Raw genomic sequence first — 25,277 nt, 5'->3', positions numbered from 1 at the left:
TGTGGCAGCTAAGGAAAAAATATGGATTGCTTAAAGAATTTATGACAGATACAGTAAGGTACCCACGTTGAACTAGAAAAACTCTGCTGGTTGAGAACCAAATGCTGTTTTATGCTATGTTTACAATAATACAATAAAACAATAGCAGAGTTGGAAGGGACCTTGGAGGTCTTCTAGTCCAACCCCCTGCCTAGGCAGGAAACCCTATACCGTTTCAGACAAATGGCTATCCCACATCTTCTTAAAGACTTCCAGTGTTGGGGTGTATGTATGTATGTATAGCTAGAGAAAGAGAAATCAGATGGGCAGTAAGCAATGTAGGTTGTTCAAACATCAAACTTATCTGGGTCCAGTCTTACCCTGATCCTGGACTTGCCCATGTGAAACCTGCATTGCTGATGGGGCCTGGGAGAAGGCATTGAGAACCGCAAGGCCACCATCTGTGAGGCCCGATGTAGGAGCATACATCACTGCATGAGAACTGGGGTACATCATATGGCCTCCCACAGTGGTTGGCACAGATGAAGTCATGATTGTAGCTGGCAGGGTCACTGGAAAAACAAAAGAAAAGGCACAATTGAAACAGCTGGATGCTAGATCAGTTTCCCTCCGCTGTCTTATCTACAGAAACTAAGACCTCTTCACGCTTCTATCAGGTGTGTGCACAGTCACAGGGTAAAACCTATTCTAGAGGATCTCTAAGCCAGTAAAAATTTGCCATGTACATTTGCCGCAGTCTTAGTCCTTCGACCAGGAGATCAAATTGTCCAAAGGCTTCTTAACGCGTGACAGAATACAGATTCTACAGTTGTTCAATGCATTTAAAAAGATGTGATGTATGTCTGAAAATCAGGCTGCTCCTTCATATTCCCAGATCAGATCTCTTTTCCTTTATTGAGGGGAAAGGGTGGGGAATGAAGCTATTTTTTAGTGGAACCAATTTTTTTTTTTAAAAAGAACATACTATTTTTTGACACGGATAGAAAATTGTTTCTAAAAACAAGAAACAATGTATAAAATATACAATAAGGATCCAGGGCTTTGATGCTGCTTGGAAAGCAGGGTTAGAACAGCCTCATCCTCTCCTTAATTGGAGAGTTTGTTCCATAAAACAGACCAGAAGTGAAGAATGTGCATCAGCGGTGGGATTCAAAAAAATTTACTACAGGTTCTGTGAGCATATCTTGGTGGGCATGGTGTGGCTTGGTGGGCATGGCAGGGGAAGGATACTGTAAAATCCCCATTTCCTCCTGATCAGTTGGGACTCAGGAGGCAGAGAATATATGGGGGCGGGGGCAGTCAGAGGTGGTATTTACCGGTTCTCCAAACTATTCAAAATTTCCACTACCGGTTCTCCAGAACTGGTCAGAACCTGCTGAATGCCATATCTGATGTGCATGGTGAAAAAAATCAAGTCAGGAAGACAGTAGAAAAGGGGGAAATTCCCAACACAAATAACAAACTTTGGGAGAGAGGAAGAAAGAAAGTGCTGAGGGGGAAGAGAAAAGCCCCAATCACAAATATGTAGTCGAAAAATAAAAATCGGTTTAATGCAGTAGTGGGATACAAATAATTTAATAACTGCCCTAATGATTTCTTCCAACAACCAGTTCACCAAACTGCTCAGAAAATTAACAACAGGTTCTCCCGAAGTGGTGTGAACTGGCTGAATCCCACCACTGTTTTTACATGCAAAAGGACTGAGACTGGCTACAAGAACTGAGCACCTGGGAAATAAGAAAAAAATAACTAAGAAACAATTAATGTAGAAAAAAATAGAAATACCAATCAAGATTAGAAGTAAGGAACAAGACTTTAATTTTGCATAATAAAATAGTTTTAGAGGGAAAATCAAATGCAGTCTTTGTGATCTGTACCAGATTAAAGAAAAACCACATAGGAACATATATTTTTCTTAAACTGCACCAGATTAAGAAAAGCCAATCAAATAGGAACATCAACACACAATTGGGATGGTCTGTTCTTGGTTATACTGGTTAATGTTGGATGGGAGACCACTAGAAACCTCAGGACAATAGATTATACTGAAAAGTTAAAACATCAATACCTAAATGTCATCCTAGAAGACAATAAACCACTTCCGTGTTGTTGCTGTGAAAACTGCACACATATCCATAAAGTCCACAGGAATCAAGTTTGACACAAAATAGACTTTGATTTATTTACCCTTATAAAATAATTTTCATTTAAAAAAAATAGAAATATTTTGGGAATATATTTTTACTAGTTTCACTAGATGGCACCAAAGTTGTAGTCTCATTTCGCTAAAAAAAAAATTGCTGACTTACCAGTACTAATTAGTCAAGGAACTATTGACTTAAAAAATCCTGACCTCATGGACAATAATAAACTTTGACCTAAGACAAGAATTAATGTAGAATGAATTCCTATTACTGTGAGAACAATAAGATTAAATAGCACACTCTGCAGAATACCCCTACTTTCCCCTACCAGGAGCAGGGAGAATACAGCATCTTATTATATAATTGGAAAAGATGCATGAACTACGATAACCAGGATAACCTGCTCTTCAGCCTCAAGCAAAGGAAAGCCATTCATTTCCTAAATTCCATCATCAAACTATATTACGCATTATCTGCTATCTTGAAATTTTGACTCACTGATTACAGATCTGCCTTTTCCCCCCAAAGGCAGGAAGTCTGGTCCTTTTTTCTAAGAATTAGGAAACACTGATGACATATTGTCTTAAGCATACATGGGAACTGAGCAAATGTATTGAAGCCAGGGCAGTTTTGATCCAACTCATTTTATTTTATGACAATGGGGGGGTGGCAGAGAAAGTTTTTAAAAACTCGTATATATGTGCTTAGTCTATTGGGGGCTTTGCTCATTTTGTCTTTAAGATTTTCTGCAAAAAGTCAGGAGAAAATTACACCACTGTTACACATAGTCCGCCAGTTCTGACTACTTGGCAACAATTCAAAGTTAGAATGGCAATGAATGAGGAGGTCTTGTAACCAACCTCTAAACTGCAGTTGTTGCAGTATCCCCAGTGTCACATAATCACAATTTGGGTGCTTGGCAACAACTCAAAATTACAATACTCGCAGTGTTCTGTGGTCAAGTGATTGTCATTTGTGACCTTCCCTGCTGGCTTCCCCCAAGCAAAGTCAATGAGGAAACTAGCAGGAGGTTCCAAGTCACTCTAGCAACTCTTGCCATTTTTTCACTTGCCCACCCAAGCTCTCTATGGCCATTGCTTCACAGTGCCTACCCACAGTAGCTGCCTGACCTCTTATGGCCTGCTTACTTGGGACTTTCATTTCTTCCCATGTCAGAGGTCACATGAGGTCCTTGCTTAAGATCCCACATGATCCTGAGGTTACGAATGCAGCGTCGCTAAGTAATGCAGTCATGTGAGCTCCTTGCTTAATGAGCCACATAGTCCTGGGGTTACAACAGCAACCAGGTTTCCTGTCACTAAGCGATGTCATGTCACATAGCTCTTTATAACTGTAATTGCTTAGTGATGGAAATTCAAGTCCCAGTTGCCTTCATAACCCAAGAACGACCTGCATTGAACTTGATGTTGAGTTCTGGTTGACAACCCTGAAGAGCTCCTGACCTGTAGCTGCAAAGTGAGAATTAGGGGTGATTGGTTGCCTACCTGTCCCACTGGAAGAGGTCTGTGTGATGTCAGTGCTGTTGTCGCTTGTAGGAGACGTTTGCTGGGAGGCCTGATGCACCTGGATGGCTTGCACAGGAACCTGTTGAGCCACTGCACCACCTGGGAAGCAAGACAAGCTGTTCTTAGCATCTGCTGTTGCTTGAACCCTTTGACTGTAGTTGACAAGATGTTAGATGCTTTTTCAAAACAATTACAGCAACATGCTATCCCTTCACTTCATTACAGCAGTTTTTTCAAAGTTATTTTAAATGAATTGTTCAAATGATATTGCCTTCAATATTAGAAGTTAGAAGCCAATGAGGGAGGAATTAAGTCAGACAATGTAAATAGGATGAGCTGTAGGAATTTCTATTTTTGAAATAAAGCACTGTACAAGAAGTGATGACTTTTGTTATTTAGGATCATGCCGTATCCAGTAAGTCAGCAACATAAGACATTTCCAAGAAATATGGATATATCAAAACCTAATCTTAAAATCATCACAAACAAGAAACAAAAACCAGTTTTTTAAACAATAATCTCATACTTACAAGCAATTAAATACAATGAAAGCAATTTGTTTGGTTGTTTATCAATCACATTTAGAAACTACCCATATCCCTCACAGAGGACTTTTTAAAACTTAAGAAACATAGCAGTGTGATATAGTGCTTAAGAAGTTGGACTGGCAGCCTTCAGCATGGAATTTCACTGGATGATTTTAGGATAGAAACTCTCATTTAGCCAGACCAGGGGTGGGTTCCTGCCAGTTCTAACCTCTTCTATAGAAGAGGTTCCACAAATCTACTGTGCCATTTAGAACTGGTTCCAGCTCCCTACCCCCGCCCGTCTGCACCATGCTTGCCCCGCGCACTGCTCACTGATTGGCTGCCTCACCAATTGCCCCGTCCGCCTTTAAGAGTCCTATCTAAACCTTAAAGTCTTAAAGCTGTCAGGTTTGAACACCCCTGGGGTTTTTTTCTAAAGGATTAGGGGTGCAAGGATCTTGTAACTTGACAACTTTAAAACTTGCGTGCTTCAAATGCCAGTTTCCGAGCCAACATTTTGGTTGCTAAGCAAGTGCATTGTTAAGTGAGTTTCACCACATTTTACAAGTTGGCCATGCCCATCCCAGTCACATGACTGCCAAGCCACTCCCACTCAGTCAAATGGCCAGCAAGCCACTCCCACAAAGCAGGCCACACCTACAGGAGAGGTTCTAAAAAAATTTGAAACCCACCACTGAGCCAGACCTACCTCATTGGGTTGTTGTCATAGGCCAAAATGGGAAATGGAAACATATTAATACTTCGTTAAGCTCCTGAACAAGAGATGGGAAATAAATCTAATAATCAAAAAACTCCCCGAAAAAAAGGGGGATCTGTAAGGAAGATGGGCAGTTTCTAAATATTGGGAAATTACACTTCCTCAACCTGATGTCGTTTAGAAATAGTGGATCTATAACTATCATTAACTATAACTTTCAGGTTCAAACAAATATGGCTATGATATTCCTGGGTGAATATCTTAGTTAGGAGACTTCTGGCAAGTACCAAAAAGGATTGTTCCGAAAGGATTCAACTAGATTTTGGGGAAAGCCACAAAAAACTATAAAGAAAGCTACTATCTCTTACACCTGAGCAATTCAGAATTGAAAAGCTGTAGTACCCATGAACAGAAAGGATCCATTGGGCTGCAATGAATAATTATTTATTTCCATGAATTCATTTGTATCATTAATTCTATAATGTATATATGTAACTTTGTGTTTGTCTTTGTGTATATTTACATGTAGAGAGAGAGCTTATATGCTAATTATAAATATTACTATATTAATTATATTGTATTTTGTGCAAGGAAGCAGTATTACACAGGAATAGGTCAAAATTGAAATAGGATAACGGACCCTCTTTTTTTGCATCAACATGCTTTCTCATCTTTTTCTAATCCATTTAGAGCACAAATATAGCTAAAATAATATTTATATCCTCCAGTCTATCCAAATGGATTGTTCTGTCTACCAGCATCCAAAATAATGTACAGAAAAGTATAAGGCCAAGAGGAAGAGACCTCCTAGTAAAGTATTTGGCTAGTTGTTGCCACTCTGGGGTTCTACTCTTTCTCAGCAAGCATAGTGGACAGCACATGAAGATCTAAATTTCCAGGTTTAAGTGTCTACATCTCTGGCTACATCATTTCCCTTCTCTTTACATGTTTACCTACTTTAGTCCAAGTCTTCCATCCACTGTAGCATTTCCATTACCTACTAGTATCAAAGTATAAAACAGCCTCAAGGACAAATATGCCAGGCTCACAGATAGATGGGGGTCATTAGGATTCTTTTGCTCTCTTACTCTTCCTTCCCTTTAAAAAAAAGGATCTGACAAATACAAATAGGGCTGTCTGGATGCCTCCCACAGTGCACAAATATCAGCCAATCACACAAAGTTTAAATGAATTTCTGGCATCTTGTACAAAAATAGTGTCCCAACCTGGCAGCAGCACCTGGTTAACTTCAGATGGTTTGGATAAGCTAAGTAGGGTCAGCTGATTTCCTAGCATGATAGAAACTACCAGGAAATCCCAGAACAGAAACTAGATTTGAAATTTTAAAAAAATCTTGGGGAGAAGAAAACCTTATACAGAACAAATTTAGTAGATGCTCGCTTCATATGACCCATGACAATCCTTAGTAAAAAGATATACCTTGCATTTTCTAGCAAAACCTTCTAGTTTTGTACAATTTTATTTCATTGCTACTACCATGAACTGATCTTCCATGAAGCTAATACCAACAACAGGCAATCTGAGAATTCTTCAGTGTATTCAACCACATCTCCCATAATCCATAATCACTGGCTACACTGACAAGGGTTTATGGAAAGCAATAGTCAAAATCTATAAAGTACCAGTTTGTTTTCTCCTGGGCTATCAGGACAATCAGTATGGTGTAGCAGTTAAAGCAGTGGGCTAGAAAGGGTGGAGGGGGTGAGTTTCAGTCCCTCCTTGGACACAAAGCCGCCTGGGGGACTTTGGGTCTGTCCCCCTTCTCTAAGGCTAGGAAGGAGGCAATGGCAAATCACTTCTGAAAAACCTTGCCAAGAAAATTACAGAGATTTGTGAAGGCAGTCACCAGGAGTCAATGCTGATTTGCAGTCCGTTTAATTCCAGCGCATGAAAGTAATGAAAACATTCACTGTAATAAATGAAAAAATTTGGCAGGTGCCAAAGGTCATTTTGAGTAGGCTCACACTCAGCAATGAGCATGATTATATTAACCATGATTTATTGAATAATGGCTGGAATAAACTTGAAACCAATCATGTTACAATTAAGCACAATGTGCAACTCAAACCTTTGGCATTTTTGCTACCACTTACAGTTTTTGCTGCAACCTGAAATAGGTTACAATACAGCTATTCATAAAGTATACATTTTTAATCCCCGCAACTATGCAAAATACTTTACTTTACTCAAGCAAGTCATTTCTTTGTGGTTGTCACCAATAACCTGGATTTATTTCAACCACATTTATACTTAGAAGTTACGCTTAAGATTGCTTCGGTGGCCCTAAAGGGTAATCTATGTCAAGAGGAGGACAAAAAGAAAGATAGTTCTCCAAACTGCTCTAAATTTCTCTGTTGTTTTGTTGGCACCACAGAGAAAGCTAGGCTAAAAAAGGACTGAATTGTTTTTGATGAATTGTGGGAATTCAGCCATTGTCGTAGCATGCTGTGTAAACAGATCATCACATTAAACATTAATATGATTTATAATTTTAAGCATAATATATTATGTGACTTCAGCAACTGTGTTTTGTTAACTTAGATTTAGGATCAGTTTATCTTTATCATATGAAGCACAACAGTTTTTGATACTTTATTCTGTTCTTAGCCAATCTTTGAATTACCTTCCCAAGAGGCCAAAACAAAACCAAATTTATTTTCTTTACAAGAATCAGATATAAGTATTTTATTTACTGAGACTCTTTAAATTAATTTAAATTGTTCTGACAAAATGGTATAAAAAGAATCTAATAAGTGAGTTTAAAACTCACTCTTTCTAAAACCTCTAAGGTTTTCAGTTCATTGGAAAGGGAAATTACAGTTTTCTTTATCTAGTTTTGGGTCTTGTGTAGAGAACAGATCATAGATTCGAAACAATTCTGCGTATCTTTCCATATGTGTATGTAACATTATAAAAATACAAGCAACGACATACGAATCAACATGCACATTCTAAAACACGTGTGTCAAATTCGTGGATCACGTTGCTGTCACACTACGTTTTGTGTCTTTTCCCTTTGCAGAGCTGGGGTGGGTGTGGCCTGAGCATGACGCACCAGTTTGACTCCTGTTCTAAAAGGACTGGGTAATGTGAGTGTAAAATCCCGCTACACCCTCCCCCAGCCTAATATTTCCAAATACCTGAATTCTCTATCAAAAGTCCACACTGACTATCTTTTATTTTCTTCTAATGGTTAGTAAAAACAGCCTTCTATCCTTTATAGAATTTAGGTGAAATAGTCAACTCTGGAAATAGAATTAAATTAGAACGATTTCATGTTATTGTAGATTATTTTTTAAAATATATTCTAATTTATAATTATATATTTCATTGCTGCCAACTGCCTTGATTTATGCAGAAAAGATAAAAAAGCACATAATGTAATCTTGGTTTCTGTCTATCCCTATTATAGTCAATAGAATAATTCTGTGACAGTAAATTTTGTAGAACTGCTTGGAATCAAGCACCAAGAACAGGAGAGAGAAGAGACACGAGCTTTAGTAACCAGATGCAGAAAGTGGTATGATGACAGAAAGTACAGAGGCTAGAGTTTTCCTCTTTTTTCTGGGTTGAGAAACTACTTTGTCCTTTTATTTAAAAATAAAACTACATTAATGCTGAAGGGTTACCCTACAGGTGTAGTTCAAAATGTGTCACCCACTTTAGCAACTGTGAAGAACAATACAAACAAAAGATGCTCCAGAATTTTGTTGAACTGCATCTAAAAGTGAGGATAACAACTGAGACTGCATGATCAAAGCATCTCCCTCTTTTCACATGTGTGGCAGGATTTCAATCTTATAGCCACCAGAGGTGATTTCTTCACCTCTCCCGGGGATGCCTCTGGCTCTCAATTTGGTCTCAGGTCTTTAAATTGAGATGCTTGTCGTAAAATGACATTCTCATTCTGTCCTACCTATATGTTTAAAGGTTGCTCAATCTAAGGGTTAATCAGGTATGAATATCCATTTAATTTCACGCAAAAAAAGTATTGCACCAGAACAAAGTGAGAGTGATCTAATCTAACAGGGCGTTGCTTAAATTGTTGCCAGGCTAATCCAAATTTACACCACCATTCAGATACTGGCAGACAAATTTCTTAAGAGTGAGTTTGTTCCAATGACCTACATAAAATGCATTCCTAGACCCTGAATTTCACACACCATTATTCTGTCTAGCCCCACCCACTGACTGGTTCTTCCCTTCGGCTTTCTGTAGTCCTCCCAATCTAATTCATTATGCTACTTTGAAGATATTACTGACTCAGTAGTTTTCTTTTCCTAATTCAAACTATCATAGAAGTAATGTTACAGCCCTCCAGGGTAGGCTAATATAACTGAGCTGCCTTCCTTTCTAATCTCTTAAATCTGGATAGCAGGAGAAATCTTTATGTCTTCTATCAGGACTTCAATCTCAGCTTGTGGCAGAACTAAACTCACCTTTACATCCTGCAGCAGCACTAACTGAACAGGAAATAGGTCGTCCACAAATTCTAGTTACATTGCAACCCAAGCATCATTGCATTGATCTATTTTTTCCCAAAGGGAAGCTCCAAAATTGAAAATTGTGCAAGGCAAATTCTGGTAATAATTACAAGAAAAATCACACAAGGTGGCAGCACTTGGCCAACCTTGGCTGATTTTGAAACAGCTAAACAGGATGAGAACTGTTAGTACTTGGGCTGCCATGAAATACCCAAATATTTGTAAGATTTAGAAATAAAAAATATGTAGTGCACTCAAACAAGTATTGCCTGCTTTCAATCCCTATTTTCTCTTTACTTAGAAAATCTGTAAAGGCACATCTCTTTCATAAGTGATTTCTTAATTAATTTTAGTATCAACTTTATTTTTAATTTCCCATTTTGCATTTATTCGCTGCTGTAGCCCCTGCTTTGTGGAACATTCTCCCCTTAGAGATTAGAATGGCCCCAAACCTCTTAGTCTTTCGTAAGGCTTTAAAAACTTGCCTGTGTGTGAGGGCTGGGGCTCATAATGTGTTAGAGATCCATTCCTTGGCTTTACAGTTAATTGGTTGTGGTTTAACCAAAATAGTTGTTCAACTCTTTTGGCTGCTGTATGTATTTATTATTTGGATTGTTTTTAATTGTTTTACAGTTTTATAATTGTAAGTTGCCCAATCACTAGGCTGAGATGGGCACCTATAGAAATTGAATAAATAAATACTTTTAATTACTATTTCTTGTCTTAATTATGCAGTTGAGCAGACCAGAGATGTGGTGGGCTAAAAATCAAATTTTGAAATATCAGTACTGAACTCCATAGTCACTTTTCCAGCTCTATGTTCCACTTAGTGGCCATGGTGGGATCCCCTTCTCTAGAGACAACAGAATGCAGGTTCTCTCTTTAGCAAAAAAAAATATCAGTGCACAATTTTATTTGCATACACTAGAATAGGGGAAGGACAATGAATGAATGCAGGAAGAACAGCAATCAGCAATAGTAGAAAGATGCCCTGTGATTTGGGGGCAGTGGTCTCACAAGATTCAGAAGGCAGGATAGACCAGCTGGGGCATGAGTTAGGCCTTTGGGATTCCCCATTCCTTACATACAGAACATTTTTAACCTGCCAAGTACTCAAATTAATATTCCAGAGGCCTTGATAAATGCCTTTTCCCCTGCTGCATGTCAGGCCTGGCAGACAGTGCTTTTCATTTTAGTTCTGATATTCTGAGAGAGCAAAAGAACTTGATCGGTTTTTCTGCTGTGATCAGAGTAAATCTGAAATACATAATATTGTTATTTTTAATGTATCTCCTGTAATATCTGGTTTATTTCTTTAAATTATTTTATGCTTTATGTGCTCAAAGCTATATAATATTAGTAAAGGTAGTCCTCAACATACAACTATAATGGAGTCTGTCAATTATGATGGTTTGTCATAGTGTTGTACAACAGGTTGGTCACGTGACGAACCTAAATTTTATGGGGATTTTTTTTGTAGTAATCCTTAAGTAAGAGTTTTCCCCAAAAAATCCAGAAGTGCCAGTTTTCTGCAAAACCACCACAAAATTGTGGAACATCTTGCCCTCAGAGGTGAGAGGAAAGCCCCCAATCTTTTAGCCTTCTGCAATGGGATCAAAATGTGGGTATGTAGCTTTGCATGGGGGACACAGGGGCCCAACCAGCCACTGGACTAATTGGCCCCACGAAAATCACCGCCCCCAACACACAAACCTAAGGTATAGTAACAGCTTCTGGTCTTTCCATTTAAAAACTCTCCCTCATTTGCAATTTTATAATGTAGTTTTACATTTTTAAATTTTAAATTATTCAGTTTTAATGTTTTATTGATGAAATAAATTGGGTCAATTAACCCTTAACTATTGAAATAGCAAATATTCTTTTTCTTGACATTTCCTTTCATTCTGTATTAGCTTGCCATCTTTTGAATAGAAGATTGTAAGCCTGGGGCTACCAATAACTTACACTAGTCTCTAAACCTTGCGTCATTTAGTTTTTAAACTACAGCATTATCCAATTCATTATGACTTTATATCTTGTATGAAACCAGCCACTACAGTTTGAAAATTAAGGACTTGGCATTATGGCATGAAGTCAACATACAGTGGTTGTTCAGTGTGACCCTTGTTTATTTACTTAATTTCAGTCAGTTATTCACGTCCTTCTAATTCTCATCACATGGTTTTTGTAGAGTGATGGAGGTTGTTTTGGGTTCTGAAACACCAGCCAAGATAGCAAGACCTTTTCTGAACTTGCCACATGATATCTGCCTTAGCCAGGTCATGCTACAATCACAGGAGTTCCAATGGCAAGATTCTTCCCCGTAAATACTAACATAGGCAGGAGAGACAAATATATTGATTTGGATCATTTAATTCAAATGCCAGGTAAAGAATCTATCATAAGTAACTAATTAACTTCAATCCTAAAAAAATGCTTTGCAGTTCAGAAGTATGTTTTGCAGCAGATCTAATAATTCATCTCACTGGCCAGTTCAATGTCAATAATTGTCTGTAAAGAGACATGCTGGGAGGGAAGGAATATCTTAGGATGACATTTCCATACTGTGTAAATTGAAATCTTATGTTAAAAATTCAATAAACTAAACAAAGCGTGGATTGATTATCCATTATTTGTGGGTAGAAGACAATGTGTATTTTGCACAAATATATTAATAATACACAGAAATTCAAAACTGGTAACTGGTCCTGGGTCCAATGTAGCAAGAGTGTAAGGCAGGATTTGGAGGCCAAGGTCTGAAAAAGAAAGGCCTAGCCTCCCTCTCACACTAAAGACTGCCAGAGAGGCTACACATTTCTCTCAAATTTCAGTACTTTACCAGAGAGTCACAATACCTATGCCAGTATATCGTTTATCATATGACAGGTAGTCCTTGACTTACAACAGTTCATTTAGTGACTATTCAAAGTTACAGCTGCACTGAAAAAAGTGGCTTATGACCGTTTTTCACACTTATGATCTTTGTAGCAGCCCCATGATCATGTGATCAAAATTCAGATGCTTGGCCACGGGTTCATACTTATGCCGTTGCTATATCACCTTTTGCAACCTTTTCACAAGCAAAGACAATGGGGAAGCCAGATTCACTTAACAACTGTGTTATCAACTGCAGTGATTCCCTTAACAACTATGGCAAGAGAAGTCGTAAAATGGGGCAAACTTCACTTAACAAATATCTCACTTAACAGAAATTCTGGGCTCAATTGTGGTCGTATGTCAAGGACTACCTTAAGCACTTTAAGTCTTCTCCATCTCCTTTGCTACCACACTTGCTACCATCCAACACTTTGCCTTCGAATGAAAGGTGAAGTTCTGATAGACTTCCAGCGTATGATTTCAAGTTTTAAGAAAACCAAGTCCTTTATAAGAGCTAGAAAACACCAGCTAGAAACAGTAATCAAAAGTTCATGCTACTGATTGTGCAAACACGGTTGCAAAGGCCTTCCTGCTACCTCTCCCCAAAATCTCTTCCTTTCTTAAGTTTCATATACTGACAGTTTTCCACAGAGTAGTTACTTTCCACTACATCACTTGTAAGTGCGTGGTCTCTCTCTCTCTCTCCTTCTGTTCCCTCCTAATAAGCATTTATTTTAATTTCACCAGTCACAACTTGGGAGAAATGGAAACTTCTGTCACAACCAATATTGTTTTGTCTTCCTGCCCTGACCCAGAAACACCATTCCCAAACCAAAAAGGTACCACACAGAATTTGTACCACCACAAGAGCAGCAACTTTAAATTTTGAAGGAATTTCAAAATTTCTAGAACAGGGGTCGGCAATCTTAAACATTCAAAGAGCCATTTGGACCTGTTTCCCATAGAAAAGAAAACACAGGGAGCCATAAAACCCTTCCCATGCCTGACTATTTCCTGAGCAGCCACAAAACTAGCATATGTAGTTGAATTAAATGTTTTTTTTTTCTTCTGAAACTTTTCTTTTCTTGGATTTATCCATGGTTGGCCTTTTGGGGTCAAAAAGCTCAATAAATCACATTCTGGCAGGTGTCTCCCATTGACAGTTGTGAAGCTTATTTTGAACAACAGGGAGCCACAGCAAGAGGGATGAAACAGCCACATGCAGCTCCAGAGCTGCAGTTTGCTCACCCCTGCCCTAGAACAGTGATGGCGAACATTTTTTTTTTTTTGTTAGCAATAGCAGTAGACTTATATACCGCTTCATAGGCCTTCCAGGCCTCTCTAAGCGGTTTACAGAGAGTCAGCATATTGCCCCCAACAATCTGGGTCCTCATTTTACCCACCTCGGAAGGATGGAAGGCTGAGTCAACCCTGAGCCGGTGAGATTTGAACCGCTGACCTGCTGATCTAGCAGTAGCCTGCAGTGCTGCATTTAACCACTGCGCCACCTTGGCTCTTCTTCTCTTTTTTGGCTCACATGCCAAAAGTGGGGGGAATGCAGGGGGGGGTCATGCGTGGGTGTGCCACACATGTGCATACTTCCACCCTCTGTGTGTATATGCGCACAACCAGCACTCTTCCCCATTTTTGGCCCTCTTTTTTCGCCCTCTCCAGGCTCCAGAGGCTTTCTTGGAGCCTGGGGAGGGGAAAAACAGCTCCACCTGCTCCTCCCCCCAAGGCCCTCTGGAGGCTTCAGAAGCCTCCGGAGAGTGAAAAACCGGCCCTATGGCCAAACCGGAAGTTCAGGAATGGACTTCCAGTTTGCTCGTAGGTCTGTTTTTTGCCCTCCGGAGCCTTCAGGAGGCTTCCCTGAAGGCTCTCGAGGATAAAAAAACAGCCCTACGAAGTCACTTCCTGTTTGGCCATAGTGCCATTTTTTACTCTCTGGAGGGCGAAAAATGGCCTTACGGCCAAACTGGAAGTAACTTCCTGTTTGCTTGTAGGGCTGTTTTTTGCCCTCCGGAGTCTTCAGGGAAGCCTCCTGAAGGCTTCGGAGGGCGAAAAACATCCCTACGAGCAAACCGGAAGTCCACTCCTGAACATCTGGTTTGCCCATAGGGCTGGTTTTTTGTGCTCCTAAAGCTTCAGGGAAGCCTCTGGAGGGTGAAAAATGGCCTCAAAAGAAGGCTGAAATCAACTAGCCGGCCACACATCGGCGCTGGAGCTGACAAATGGCTTGCGTGCCACCTGTGGCACACGTGCCACATGTTCGCCATCACGGTCCTAGAAGAACATTATTATGTGGCTTTAGAGAAGAAAACATCTCATGTTAATAACCTTGTATCAGCTGTCTCAGAGAGGACAGTTGTAGTTGCAGTAAATAAATAAGTCTGCCCTAAAATATTGCTTCATCTCTCTATCCTGGTATCTTTAGGAGAAAGTGTCTCCACATTTAGTTGTGTTTCCTGCACAGGGTCTTAATTCTTCAATCTAGACTCCCCCTTCACAAGGCATTGTTTTCAGTTAGAGATTTGAATGCTTAAGATGTGCCTGTAGGCTTTGAAAGTTGAGTGTATTGTCATCACAATTTGAATTATGAAAAAGCAAAAGATCAAGAACTATTTCTTACAATAGCAGGGGGGGGGGGGATACAAATGTAAGCAATTCCTCAAGACTAAAAACCACCAAGTAAGAGCAGGCTTTTGAATTTTTCAAGAACAAGTAATAAGATTTAATAGTAAAAAAAAGAACAGATGGATGTCTGTTAACTGGACAATAAAATAGACAATCGTTTTAAAAAGCAATATTGGACAAGCAAGAGAAGAAGCAAAATGGTTAGATGTTTAAAAAATGAAGATGGCAGGCATGATGCTGAGATTTGCAGGTGTAGAAGGATCAGTCTCAGCTAGGTGACAAGTTCTTAGGACTACCTTTCAGACAGTTGAAAGAATTGCCTTCTATTTTGGGGAATATATTACCAGTTATTAGTCATATTTGTCTTTATTCCTCCTAAAATAAATTATCACTCACATTCAGCTGACAAAGCAACAGCTTTTGCACCTTCCACTCCTGTCTCAGCACACCTCCATTTGAACCTAGCAGCTAACTTTTCCCAACTTTCTGTCACTGCTCTTAGGAGGGCCTCCCAAAAACACAAGACAACTCAAACCCAGACAGGTCAACCAGCTGCCCTGAAAACGTGCATTCCCACCAACCTTCCATGTGCAAGCAGCAATATGAGTGCAGCTGACCTGTCAGAGACACAATCTGCCCTCCGGCTGTAGATGGAAATCGGAAGACTGTCTGTTGTGCCTGCTGTAGCTGTCCAGGTACAGCCTGGCCCTGCTGGTTGGAGAGGGCCAGCGAGTGCGGCTGTAACTGAGTGAGAGGAATGGTAGGGGTCCCGGGAGGGAGTGGAGCACCTGCTGGAAGGAGGGAGAAAAAAAGGCTTTTTATCAGGGCCAGATGTTTTTAAAATCTCCTTCCTTCCCTCTTGGATTCTTGTTAATCTCTCTCCTCCCAGGTTATTATCATATGCAGCCTTCTCCATCCTTATGCCTTCAGTTGGGTTGTGACTATGAATGTCAGAATTCCGAGTGGAATTTTGGAAGATGGAATATCCAGTTGAGAGAGGCTGCCATACATCTTTCATGGGGGGAAGAGGAGGGAAGGCGCTGACCAAACTCCATGTCCCAGTTCCAAACCCTACAATTCTCACAATCAGAAATGTCAAAGTGGGACTTTCCATTTCCTCAAAGGAACGAGGAGGCTGGCAGCAGAGACAGCAACACTGCCATTTCCCTAAAACTTCCTGTTCTCCTGGTAGAACCTGCCCCTTGACCAGCTATTATTCTGGCCTCAGCCATACTCCTTTATGAAACAGTTTGGGCATTTCCATTCCAGCCTCTCATGAGTCAAAGAAGGGCAAAGGTCTAGCGTGCTCAGTGTAAATGCAGAAGAATCAGCAGCTATCGCAAAAATGCTTCAACTGGCAAAAAAGAAACTGACCTGACATGAGGGTAAAGCCGGTAGGTATCTGCATGAGTCCTCCAGAGGCCACTGCGCTGGTTCCAGTGGTTTTCAGCACTGTTCCGTTGGCACTGGTGACTGTACTGGGGCTGACACTGGCAGAGACTGGTGCTAAGTAGTTAGTAATGGGGAACGAGGGCCCACTGGTGACCTGCATGGATGTGGATGTTGTGGGTGCTGTCTGGATGGTGGACGTCGTCCCTGGAAGGTTGGTGACAGTGAATGCTGGCTTCAGTGAGTCCTGCAAAAGAAGCGCAAGTAGGAAGAGCCAAGCCAAAACTGAGTACATTGCCCAGAGTAGAATACAGCCTTTCTCCTTCTGACTATCTGGCAGTACAGTAGCCACTTCTAAAATTAAAAGATAACATTCAGAGGTCAATAAGCTCTCAAAATCACCATACTACTCCACAGCAGGCCCAGTTTATACTAAATCTGAGACTTAATGGCAGCAAGGACCTTCACCAGGGAATTATTTTTTTCTTAACATTTCACTTGGATATGCTTTCTATAATTTAAATCCACGATTCTATATCCTGTCTTCTAGGAATACCATAGATTGTGTCTTTCTGTATGACACCCCTTCAGAATTGGCAAGTATTCTCATATCACACACACGGACAAGTCTTTTTTTTTTTTTTTTTTTTTGTCTCAAGGCTAAACATACCCATTTCTCCTAATCTCTCGTCAAAGAATCATATTTCTGGTCTTTTGAGAATATGTGTTGTCCTTCTCTTAATCCCTTTCAAGTCTGAATCCTTCTTAAATGTTGGTATCCAGAACCTGATGCAGCACTCAAGATTTACCTGATGCAGGTATCTTAGATGATGCAACCTTTTCATTTTGGTCTCTCAATATCTTGCCCTAATCCCTTCACAGTAATCCAGTATTCTGCTGCTATAATCATTCATCCAATCCTGATTACATGATACTGAATCTTTAAATCACTATACTAGGCTTCCTATATGTTCTACTTCAGTTCCAAGTTACTTGCTCAACTTCTATATGATATTCACATTTTCAAACCTAGAAAACTTTGAGATTTTCATAACTATTTGGGGATCTCCCATGATTTGGTTTACACAGCTCCTAAGATTAACAACAAATCTGGATTCTGTAGAACCAAAGTTTAGTCTTCAAATTTATGCTTTGATTTTGCTTTGTGTTTCTTGTTTATTCATTTGCTTACACGTCATTAATTCATATTGGTCGATATGTAATGCACAAGCTGAATGCAAATAAATTAAAAGAACAATGTTGCTTTCCACCCCCCATGTAAATCTAATAAGATCAGATTTTGTAATAATATGAACAAATGCATTTCAATGCACAAAACGCCATTCATCTTCAATGTTTGAGATCACTTTGCTTTTGTTAATTAATAAGCCAAAACGTGCAATATTTCAAACAACAGAGGGTTGTTTATACTCACTATCAAAATACAAAACTATCCACTTTATCAGCTCATTGGAGTGGAAGTTACTTTGCTACAAATAGCTTATCACTAACTATGAGTAAATTTTGTCTAGAAGCAAGGCTGCATCTAAGTTAGTGTAATTTTAATTCTCTGTTAATTAGATGTTTAAGTTTGTGAATATCCATTAATTTAATTGATTGGTAAATCTATTGAGAAGCTTTTTGGGACTAGAGCCATAAACTGAACTGACTATAAATTCCCACCATAAATTCTATGCTACAAAGAGTCATGCATATTCACGGCAGTGTATAAGTATATACCTCTACAGAATGGACATTTTTAATCTATAAATTTAACCTCTAAGAGATGGCTTTCCCAGAGATGACAGGTTCAGGTAGCACAACCTCTGAGTTATATATCTCATGAGGCCATAATGCAATGTTAACTTAGCATTTCATGTGATCTAGCCATTCTGGCTACAATATAAGGCTTGGTACTATATTTGAATTCAGGAAACTATAGCCTATTCAAAAACCAATCCTTAAGCAAACCATAACTTAGCCTAAAACGTGAATCCTGTTATTGTGCTTTAGGATAGTAAGTCACATACTAGATCTTCTAGGACTTGCAGAGCAACTCTTAAGTGGTATAGACAGGTCACTTGGTGGCAATTTCTTCGAGAGTGCTCTGGAAACTCTCTGGATCTATTTGATGCTTGAGATACGCTCTCTAAACTCTAACAGCCCTGGTGGTGCAGTGGTTAGAATGCAATATTGTGGGCAAACTCTGTCCACAGTCATGAGGATCCAGATTGTTGGGGGCAATATGCAAATGCATTGTAAACTGCCCAAAGAGTGCTATAAAGCACTATGGTGACATTTAAGTAAGTTCTATTGTAAGGTACTATTGCAATACAGGTCCCATCCTGTGAGATCCTGGGCAGCAATTAATCTTAGCTGGACTGGGAAGTGTTCTGATCAAAGTACCGTATTTTTTGGAGTATAAGACACACCAGAGTATAAGACGCATCAAGTTTTTAAAGAGGTAATTGTTTTTTAATGTGAAAAACAGGGCATGCAGAGAGTTTGAGAGGCCTGCAAAGTGTTCCTGGGGGCTGGGGAAGTACAAAAACAAGCAGAAAATGGCCCATTTTTTTGTGAAAAAGAGCCTGTTTTTTCCCCAAAAAAGTGGCATGCATAGCCTTTAGGAGGCTTGTAGAGTGCTTCTGAGGGCTGGGGGGGGCGGCAAAAATAAGCAAAACAACAGGCCATTTTTCACTTGTTTTTGCGCTCTCCAGCCCCCAGAAGCACTTTGCAGGCCTCCCAAACCCTCTGTACGTCCTTTTTTGTGAAGGGGATGGGGTTTCAGGAGGCCAAAAAAGCTGTATTCAGGGTATAACACACACCCAGATTCTCACACTCTTTTGGGGGGGGGGAAGGTGTGTCTTATACTCCGAAAAATACAGTAAATGGGTAGAAGTAATGTCCTCCATATTCAGATAAAGAGAGATCTAGCATATGACCACTTGGATGTGCTGGATCAGAAATCACTTGGAACAAGCCACCTTTATGATGGAGACACTGAATTCTATGGCTTTCCCAGATTTACATCACACTTATTCAATATTGAAAACTATGGTTACTCAAGCCTGGAATCCAGATCAAGGAGGCCAGAGAATGAGCCAACCAGAAAGATATCCAGCATGCCTATTAAAATGGAGGTATTCAGTTCATGTCATATCCTTCATTGATGGTCTCAATGGCCTCTTCCAAATCTGATTCTAAACAGATATAAATGTAAGATTAAATTATATATTTAATTACATTCTTTCAAGATCTAATTAAATATATAATTTTGAAAATTAGGGGCTGCCAAACTATTGTCTGCATGGAAATGGACCATTGGAAGAACAGTGATGTTGCCATACAGCAAAGGCTGGACAGGAGGCACAGTTGCACCAGTGTTTTCTGTGTACTAAAAATACATTAAGTTTCCCCTCTCTGCAAGTTTGATTGCCTCGTGTTCTAGATTCAAATCAGACTTTCAACTTACCTTATAACAATATTCCCCAAAAAAGTATCTAACTAGTCCCCAAGTGAGTGAAAATAACCATCTGCTTATATGAGAAATATAAGGGACTAATTCTGAGTGAAGACCAGTTCTGTCTGTTTGTCTGTCTGTCTGTCTGATTGGTTTATCTTTTTAATTTATAACATTTATGTAACTACCCATCTTCTAGCCAATTCTGGGCAGCTTCCAATCAAAAGATTTGGAGCTCTAGGGCAGAGTTCCAGCCACTGGGAATCAAGCAGATTTCACTTGCACAGTTCTGTCTTGCTTTAGTGTGTTGATAAAAAGTTGTTTTAAAAAACTATTTGCGGGGGGGAGTATATATATGGTAGTCATGTTTTAAGGGTTATTAAACTGAAGAAAATGCTGTCTTCTGGGATTAGATAGCTATTTCTCTTTGAATTCTGTAAGTTGGCAATATCTTTACCTGCCTTGGGAGGGTTAATGTCTTGTTGTCATTAATGTTGTCAGTGTTCTTGCTGCTGCCAGCCTCCTCCCACCTCCCACCTCCCAGCACTACTATGTAGATCCAGCCGGCAGGCACTCCCATGTGCTTCTCCAGGCTCCTGACCTGATACACTGCCAAAAACAAGGAATTCACAGCTCAACTAACATCTAAAAAAGGAAAGGCAGACAACAAATCCAGAACACCCTTCCTGCTTCATAGAGGAGGGGGAAGGCGGGATGGGGAGAGAGGGGGAGAGCCAGCCAGCAATTGCCTGCCCCTCTGCTCCTCTCCAGCCCTGGCACCAAGAACTGTGTAGATGGAATTAGGATGAGCATGTGATAATGGTGCACAGTTGAGCAAATTAACTTTCCATTATCTCAGCTGCAGCCTCCTTCTCATCACAGAGGACAGACCTATTGTTAAGGACCAAGCCAGACCAGCCACATGACAAGGCCCCTTGTTTTCTTAACCTGAGGGATCACATGATTTCTCCTAGACCTAGCAGGATGTATCTAGCCTAGATCTGACAATGGGTCTGCTGTACCTGGACAGCCAACAGACCAGACCAAGAATTGCATAGTAAACTTTATTTTCTGAGCACTAAAAAACAGATAAAACTCTAAAACAGAGAGGCCCTGAAGAAGCCAAAGTACACAGTATTTATACAGATTTCCACCAATCTGTTTTGAACCCCAGTTGCCCCTCTCTATCTCCTCCTCTATCCTGCCATGTCTGCCCATTATCTATTAGCAGTTTTTCAATCATCGCCACCTTCTTATCAGCAATTGGACTTCCTCTTTAACTGAATATCAAGCATAGTTACAGTATGACAGCTGTCTTATTCTTTACATTCTATTCATCACTTACACTCCTTTGGCTTTAGAAAGTTCTCTCCCTTAGAGCCATCCATTCTGGTTCTAACTGGCTTGAACCAAATTGGTTGAGTGAAAATGGGGACAAAGCTGGAACGATGAGTATATAGAGAGCAACAGAACTTCAGAAAAGACGCAAAAGTAAATACGTACAGTGACAATAACTATCAATTGGCAAACCAGCTTAGAGATGAAAGTCGGGTTATTCAAGATTTATCTCAATCCAAATGTCATGGGAATGCGTTGAGTTTTCTAACTGATAACAGAATCTAACAATGGGTTTGGGGTGGGTGGGTTTGATCTTAGTTCTACCTCTTATGATGTGTTAACTTAAGTCCCCACAATGCTCTATGGCTGTGATGGTGAATCTATGGCAGGCATGCCACAGGTGGCACACGGAGCCATATCAGTGGGCATGTGAGGTCAGCTCGGATTTTCAGCCCTTCTGGTTCCACCAGAGGTTGGGAAACAGGCTGTGTTTGGCTTCTGGTGAGCCTCGGAGAGTGGGGGAGAGACCATTTTCACCTTCCTCAAGCTCCTAGAAAGGCTCTGAAGCCTGGGGAGAGCAAAAAAAGGACCTTCTGGTCCAACCACAGCAAGTCAGCAAGTCAGCAAACGGGCTGTTTTCGACTCCAGAGGGCCTCCAGGGTGGGGAAGGCCTTTTTTGCCCTCCCCAGGCTCCTAGAATGACCATTGGCTTACCTGAAGGGTTGTCCAAGCATGGGTTAAATACAGTCAATCTGCCCAGGACTGAATTGAAACTTTAGCCACGCCTCTGGTGCTGATCGGTCTTCAGTTTTTTTCAATGAAGGCATGGAACTGTTGCGCGCTGAGAAGTTGACTAATGAAGTCCATATAACAAATCCAAAACGAGTCTGCAACGAAGTCCATATGGCCAGTACAAAAAGAGTCTGTGACGAATAGCAGAGACAGACCCCAGGATGGGGTTGGAGTCTCCTCGCAGCGCACAGAAAATGACCCTTCAGATAAGCCCATGGTCATTTTCCTGTGTGCTGCTTGGAGAGTCCAAGCATGGGACATACCCAAGCTAAATGTTACTAGGGCGGGAAGCTGTTGAGTGCAGAGTCTCTCCACTGGTATGAATGCCCTGAAGGACTCGCCTCCCAAATGCCCCCTCTGCAGAAGCAAATCTATCCAATTTGTAGTTCCAAACAAACGGAGACAAGGAAGTTCAAGTTGCCAACCTGCAAATCTTCTCTATTGGTGCCTGGGTTCCCAGGCCACCGTGGTGGCGGTGCTTCTTGTAGAATGTGCAGTGATATGGCATGGCACTGGAATGCAAGTTGAAAAGACACGAAGAACGATTCAGAACACCTGAATGCAGCCGTGCATTTGATGTACTTACATAGCGTTCTGCAAACATCTAGCATGTGCCATCTGTTTTCTTTAGGATGTTTGGGATGTGGACAAAAGTCCAGGAGGATGATCTCCTGGGCCCGGTGAAACCAGGAGTTGATCTTGGGGATAAATGCTGGGTCCAGTCGGAGGATCACCCTATCAGGTTGTATCAGGCACAAGTCCTCCCAAACCGACAGGGCTGCCAACTCCAAAATCCGCCGCGCAGAGGTGATGGCAATTAAGAAGGCGGTCTTAAATGTCAAGTGTTTGAGACTGGTGGACCATAGTGGTTCAAATGGTGGGCCTATCAGGGCCCATAACACGACATTGTTCCCATGACGGGTACCTGTGGACAACCAGAGGCCTCAGGTTGGTTGCGCCCCCAGAAAACAAAGGATGATGGGATGACGTCCAAGGGATGAGTGCTCTTCAGGTTCTAGCATTGTGGACAAGCCACCTGATGTCTGAGTGTGTTAGGCGCCAGGCCTTGGTCTACTCCATCCTGCAAATAGTCCAATATTTGTGGAACCGTAGCTGAGGTCACCTCCACTCCGTGCGCTGTGCACCATTTGTCGAAAGACCTCCAGGTGGCGTCATATATCCTGGTCATGGAAGGCCGTCTGGACGGCCTGAATGGTGTGAATGACCTTGGTGGAGAGCCTGCCCTTACTCAGGAGGTCCCTCTCAAGTCCCAGATGGCTAGTTGTAGCCACTGGGGCTCCAGATGTTGAAGCGCCCCCTGGCTGAGAGACACCTCGTGTTGGGGAATCCACCAAGGTGGGTTGACGGATAGACTCACCATGTCGGTAAACCAGGTCCTTTTGGACCAAAAAGGAGCCACAAGCAGGACCTCAGCTTCCTCTGTCAGGATCTTCTGGATCACCCTGGAGAGAAGAGGCAACGGCGGAAACACAATTAGCAGTCCTGATGGCCATGGACAGTGAAGGGTGTTGACCCGTTCGGCTTGTGGGGTTTGAAACCTGGCAAAGAACCTGGGAAGGTGCATGTTCTCCAAAGTAGCGAATAGGTCAACTAGTGGCCAGCCAAATGCCCCCTCTGCAGAAGCAAATCTATCCAATTTGTAGTTCCAAACAAACGGAGACAAGGAAGTTCAAGTTGCCAACCTGCAAATCTTCTCTATTGGTGCCTGGGTTCCCAGGCCACCGTGGTGGCGGTGCTTCTTGTAGAATGTGCAGTGATATGGCATGGCACTGATTTGGATTGAAGGACGTGGGCAAAGGTAAAGCAAGCCTGTAGCCAATGCCCGATGGTAGGAGAAGAAACTTTGTGGCCCTGGAATGCAAGTTGAAAAGACACGAAGAACGATTCAGAACACCTGAATGCAGCCGTGCATTTGATGTACTTACATAGCGTTCTGCAAACATCTAGCATGTGCCATCTGTTTTCTTTAGGATGTTTGGGATGTGGACAAAAGTCCAGGAGGATGATCTCCTGGGCCCGGTGAAACCAGGAGTTGATCTTGGGGATAAATGCTGGGTCCAGTCGGAGGATCACCCTATCAGGTTGTATCAGGCACAAGTCCTCCCAAACCGACAGGGCTGCCAACTCCAAAATCCGCCGCGCAGAGGTGATGGCAATTAAGAAGGCGGTCTTAAATGTCAAGTGTTTGAGACTGGTGGACCATAGTGGTTCAAATGGTGGGCCTATCAGGGCCCATAACACGACATTGTTCCCATGACGGGTACCTGTGGACAACCAGAGGCCTCAGGTTGGTTGCGCCCCCAGAAAACAAAGGATGATGGGATGACGTCCAAGGGATGAGTGCTCTTCAGGTTCTAGCATTGTGGACAAGCCACCTGATGTCTGAGTGTGTTAGGCGCCAGGCCTTGGTCTACTCCATCCTGCAAATAGTCCAATATTTGTGGAACCGTAGCTGAGGTCACCTCCACTCCGTGCGCTGTGCACCATTTGTCGAAAGACCTCCAGGTGGCGTCATATATCCTGGTCATGGAAGGCCGTCTGGACGGCCTGAATGGTGTGAATGACCTTGGTGGAGAGCCTGCCCTTACTCAGGAGGTCCCTCTCAAGTCCCAGATGGCTAGTTGTAGCCACTGGGGCTCCAGATGTTGAAGCGCCCCCTGGCTGAGAGACACCTCGTGTTGGGGAATCCACCAAGGTGGGTTGACGGATAGACTCACCATGTCGGTAAACCAGGTCCTTTTGGACCAAAAAGGAGCCACAAGCAGGACCTCAGCTTCCTCTGTCAGGATCTTCTGGATCACCCTGGAGAGAAGAGGCAACGGCGGAAACACAATTAGCAGTCCTGATGGCCATGGACAGTGAAGGGTGTTGACCCGTTCGGCTTGTGGGGTTTGAAACCTGGCAAAGAACCTGGGAAGGTGCATGTTCTCCAAAGTAGCGAATAGGTCAACTAGTGGCCAGCCGAACCTCTGAGACAGTTGGTAAAACAGGTCTAGATGCAGGTGCCACTCCAAGTGGTTGACCATGGCCCTGCTCAGCAAATCTGCTTGGATGTTGTTTACCCCGGATATGTGTTCTGCCTGGATTGAGCACAGGTGCCTTTCTGCCCACTTTCCCAGGCGTTCAGCCTCCGCAATCAGGGATCTGGATCGTGTGCCTCCCTGGCACTTTATTTGCGCCTTGGTCACCACATTGTCCGCAAGAATCATCACATGATGTCCCTGGATGCCACTGTAGAAGTGAATAAGGGTGAGTCTCACTGCTCTCAACTTCAGCTAATTAATGCTGAGTGTTGCCTCGGCTGTTGACCACCTGTTTTGTACTATTTGGTTGTGGAGGTGAGCTC

At 41.7% G+C, this 25,277-nt stretch overlaps 1 protein-coding gene across 3 annotated transcripts in view; it reads right to left on the bottom strand.

The window, feature by feature from the left end:
• The window catches only part of SRF (serum response factor), a 76,587-nt gene that overhangs the window by 5,601 nt on the left and 45,709 nt on the right, over positions 1 to 25,277 (bottom strand). Inside the window, exons 3-6 of one of the 3 annotated variants that reach the window (XM_014069995.2) lie at positions 16,306 to 16,567; positions 15,549 to 15,722; positions 3,650 to 3,769; positions 360 to 551 (exon numbers count right to left, since the gene is read on the bottom strand). In XM_014069995.2, coding sequence (XP_013925470.2) covers positions 360 to 551; positions 3,650 to 3,769; positions 15,549 to 15,722; positions 16,306 to 16,567 — 748 coding nt within the window. The remainder of the gene's footprint in view (positions 1 to 359; positions 552 to 3,649; positions 3,770 to 15,548; positions 15,723 to 16,305; positions 16,568 to 25,277) is intronic. The other 2 variants (XM_087717665.1, XM_014069994.2) reach the window with 2 other exon arrangements.

This window comes from Thamnophis sirtalis, unplaced genomic scaffold (genome assembly GCF_051295495.1).
Source record: "Thamnophis sirtalis isolate CommonGarterSnake01/CBP01778 unplaced genomic scaffold, rThaSir2_p1.2 scaffold_6, whole genome shotgun sequence".
NCBI lineage: Eukaryota > Metazoa > Chordata > Lepidosauria > Squamata > Natricidae > Thamnophis > Thamnophis sirtalis.
The sequence above is the reverse complement of the archived record's forward strand: the minus strand, read 5'-3'. Positions and strand labels throughout refer to the sequence as shown.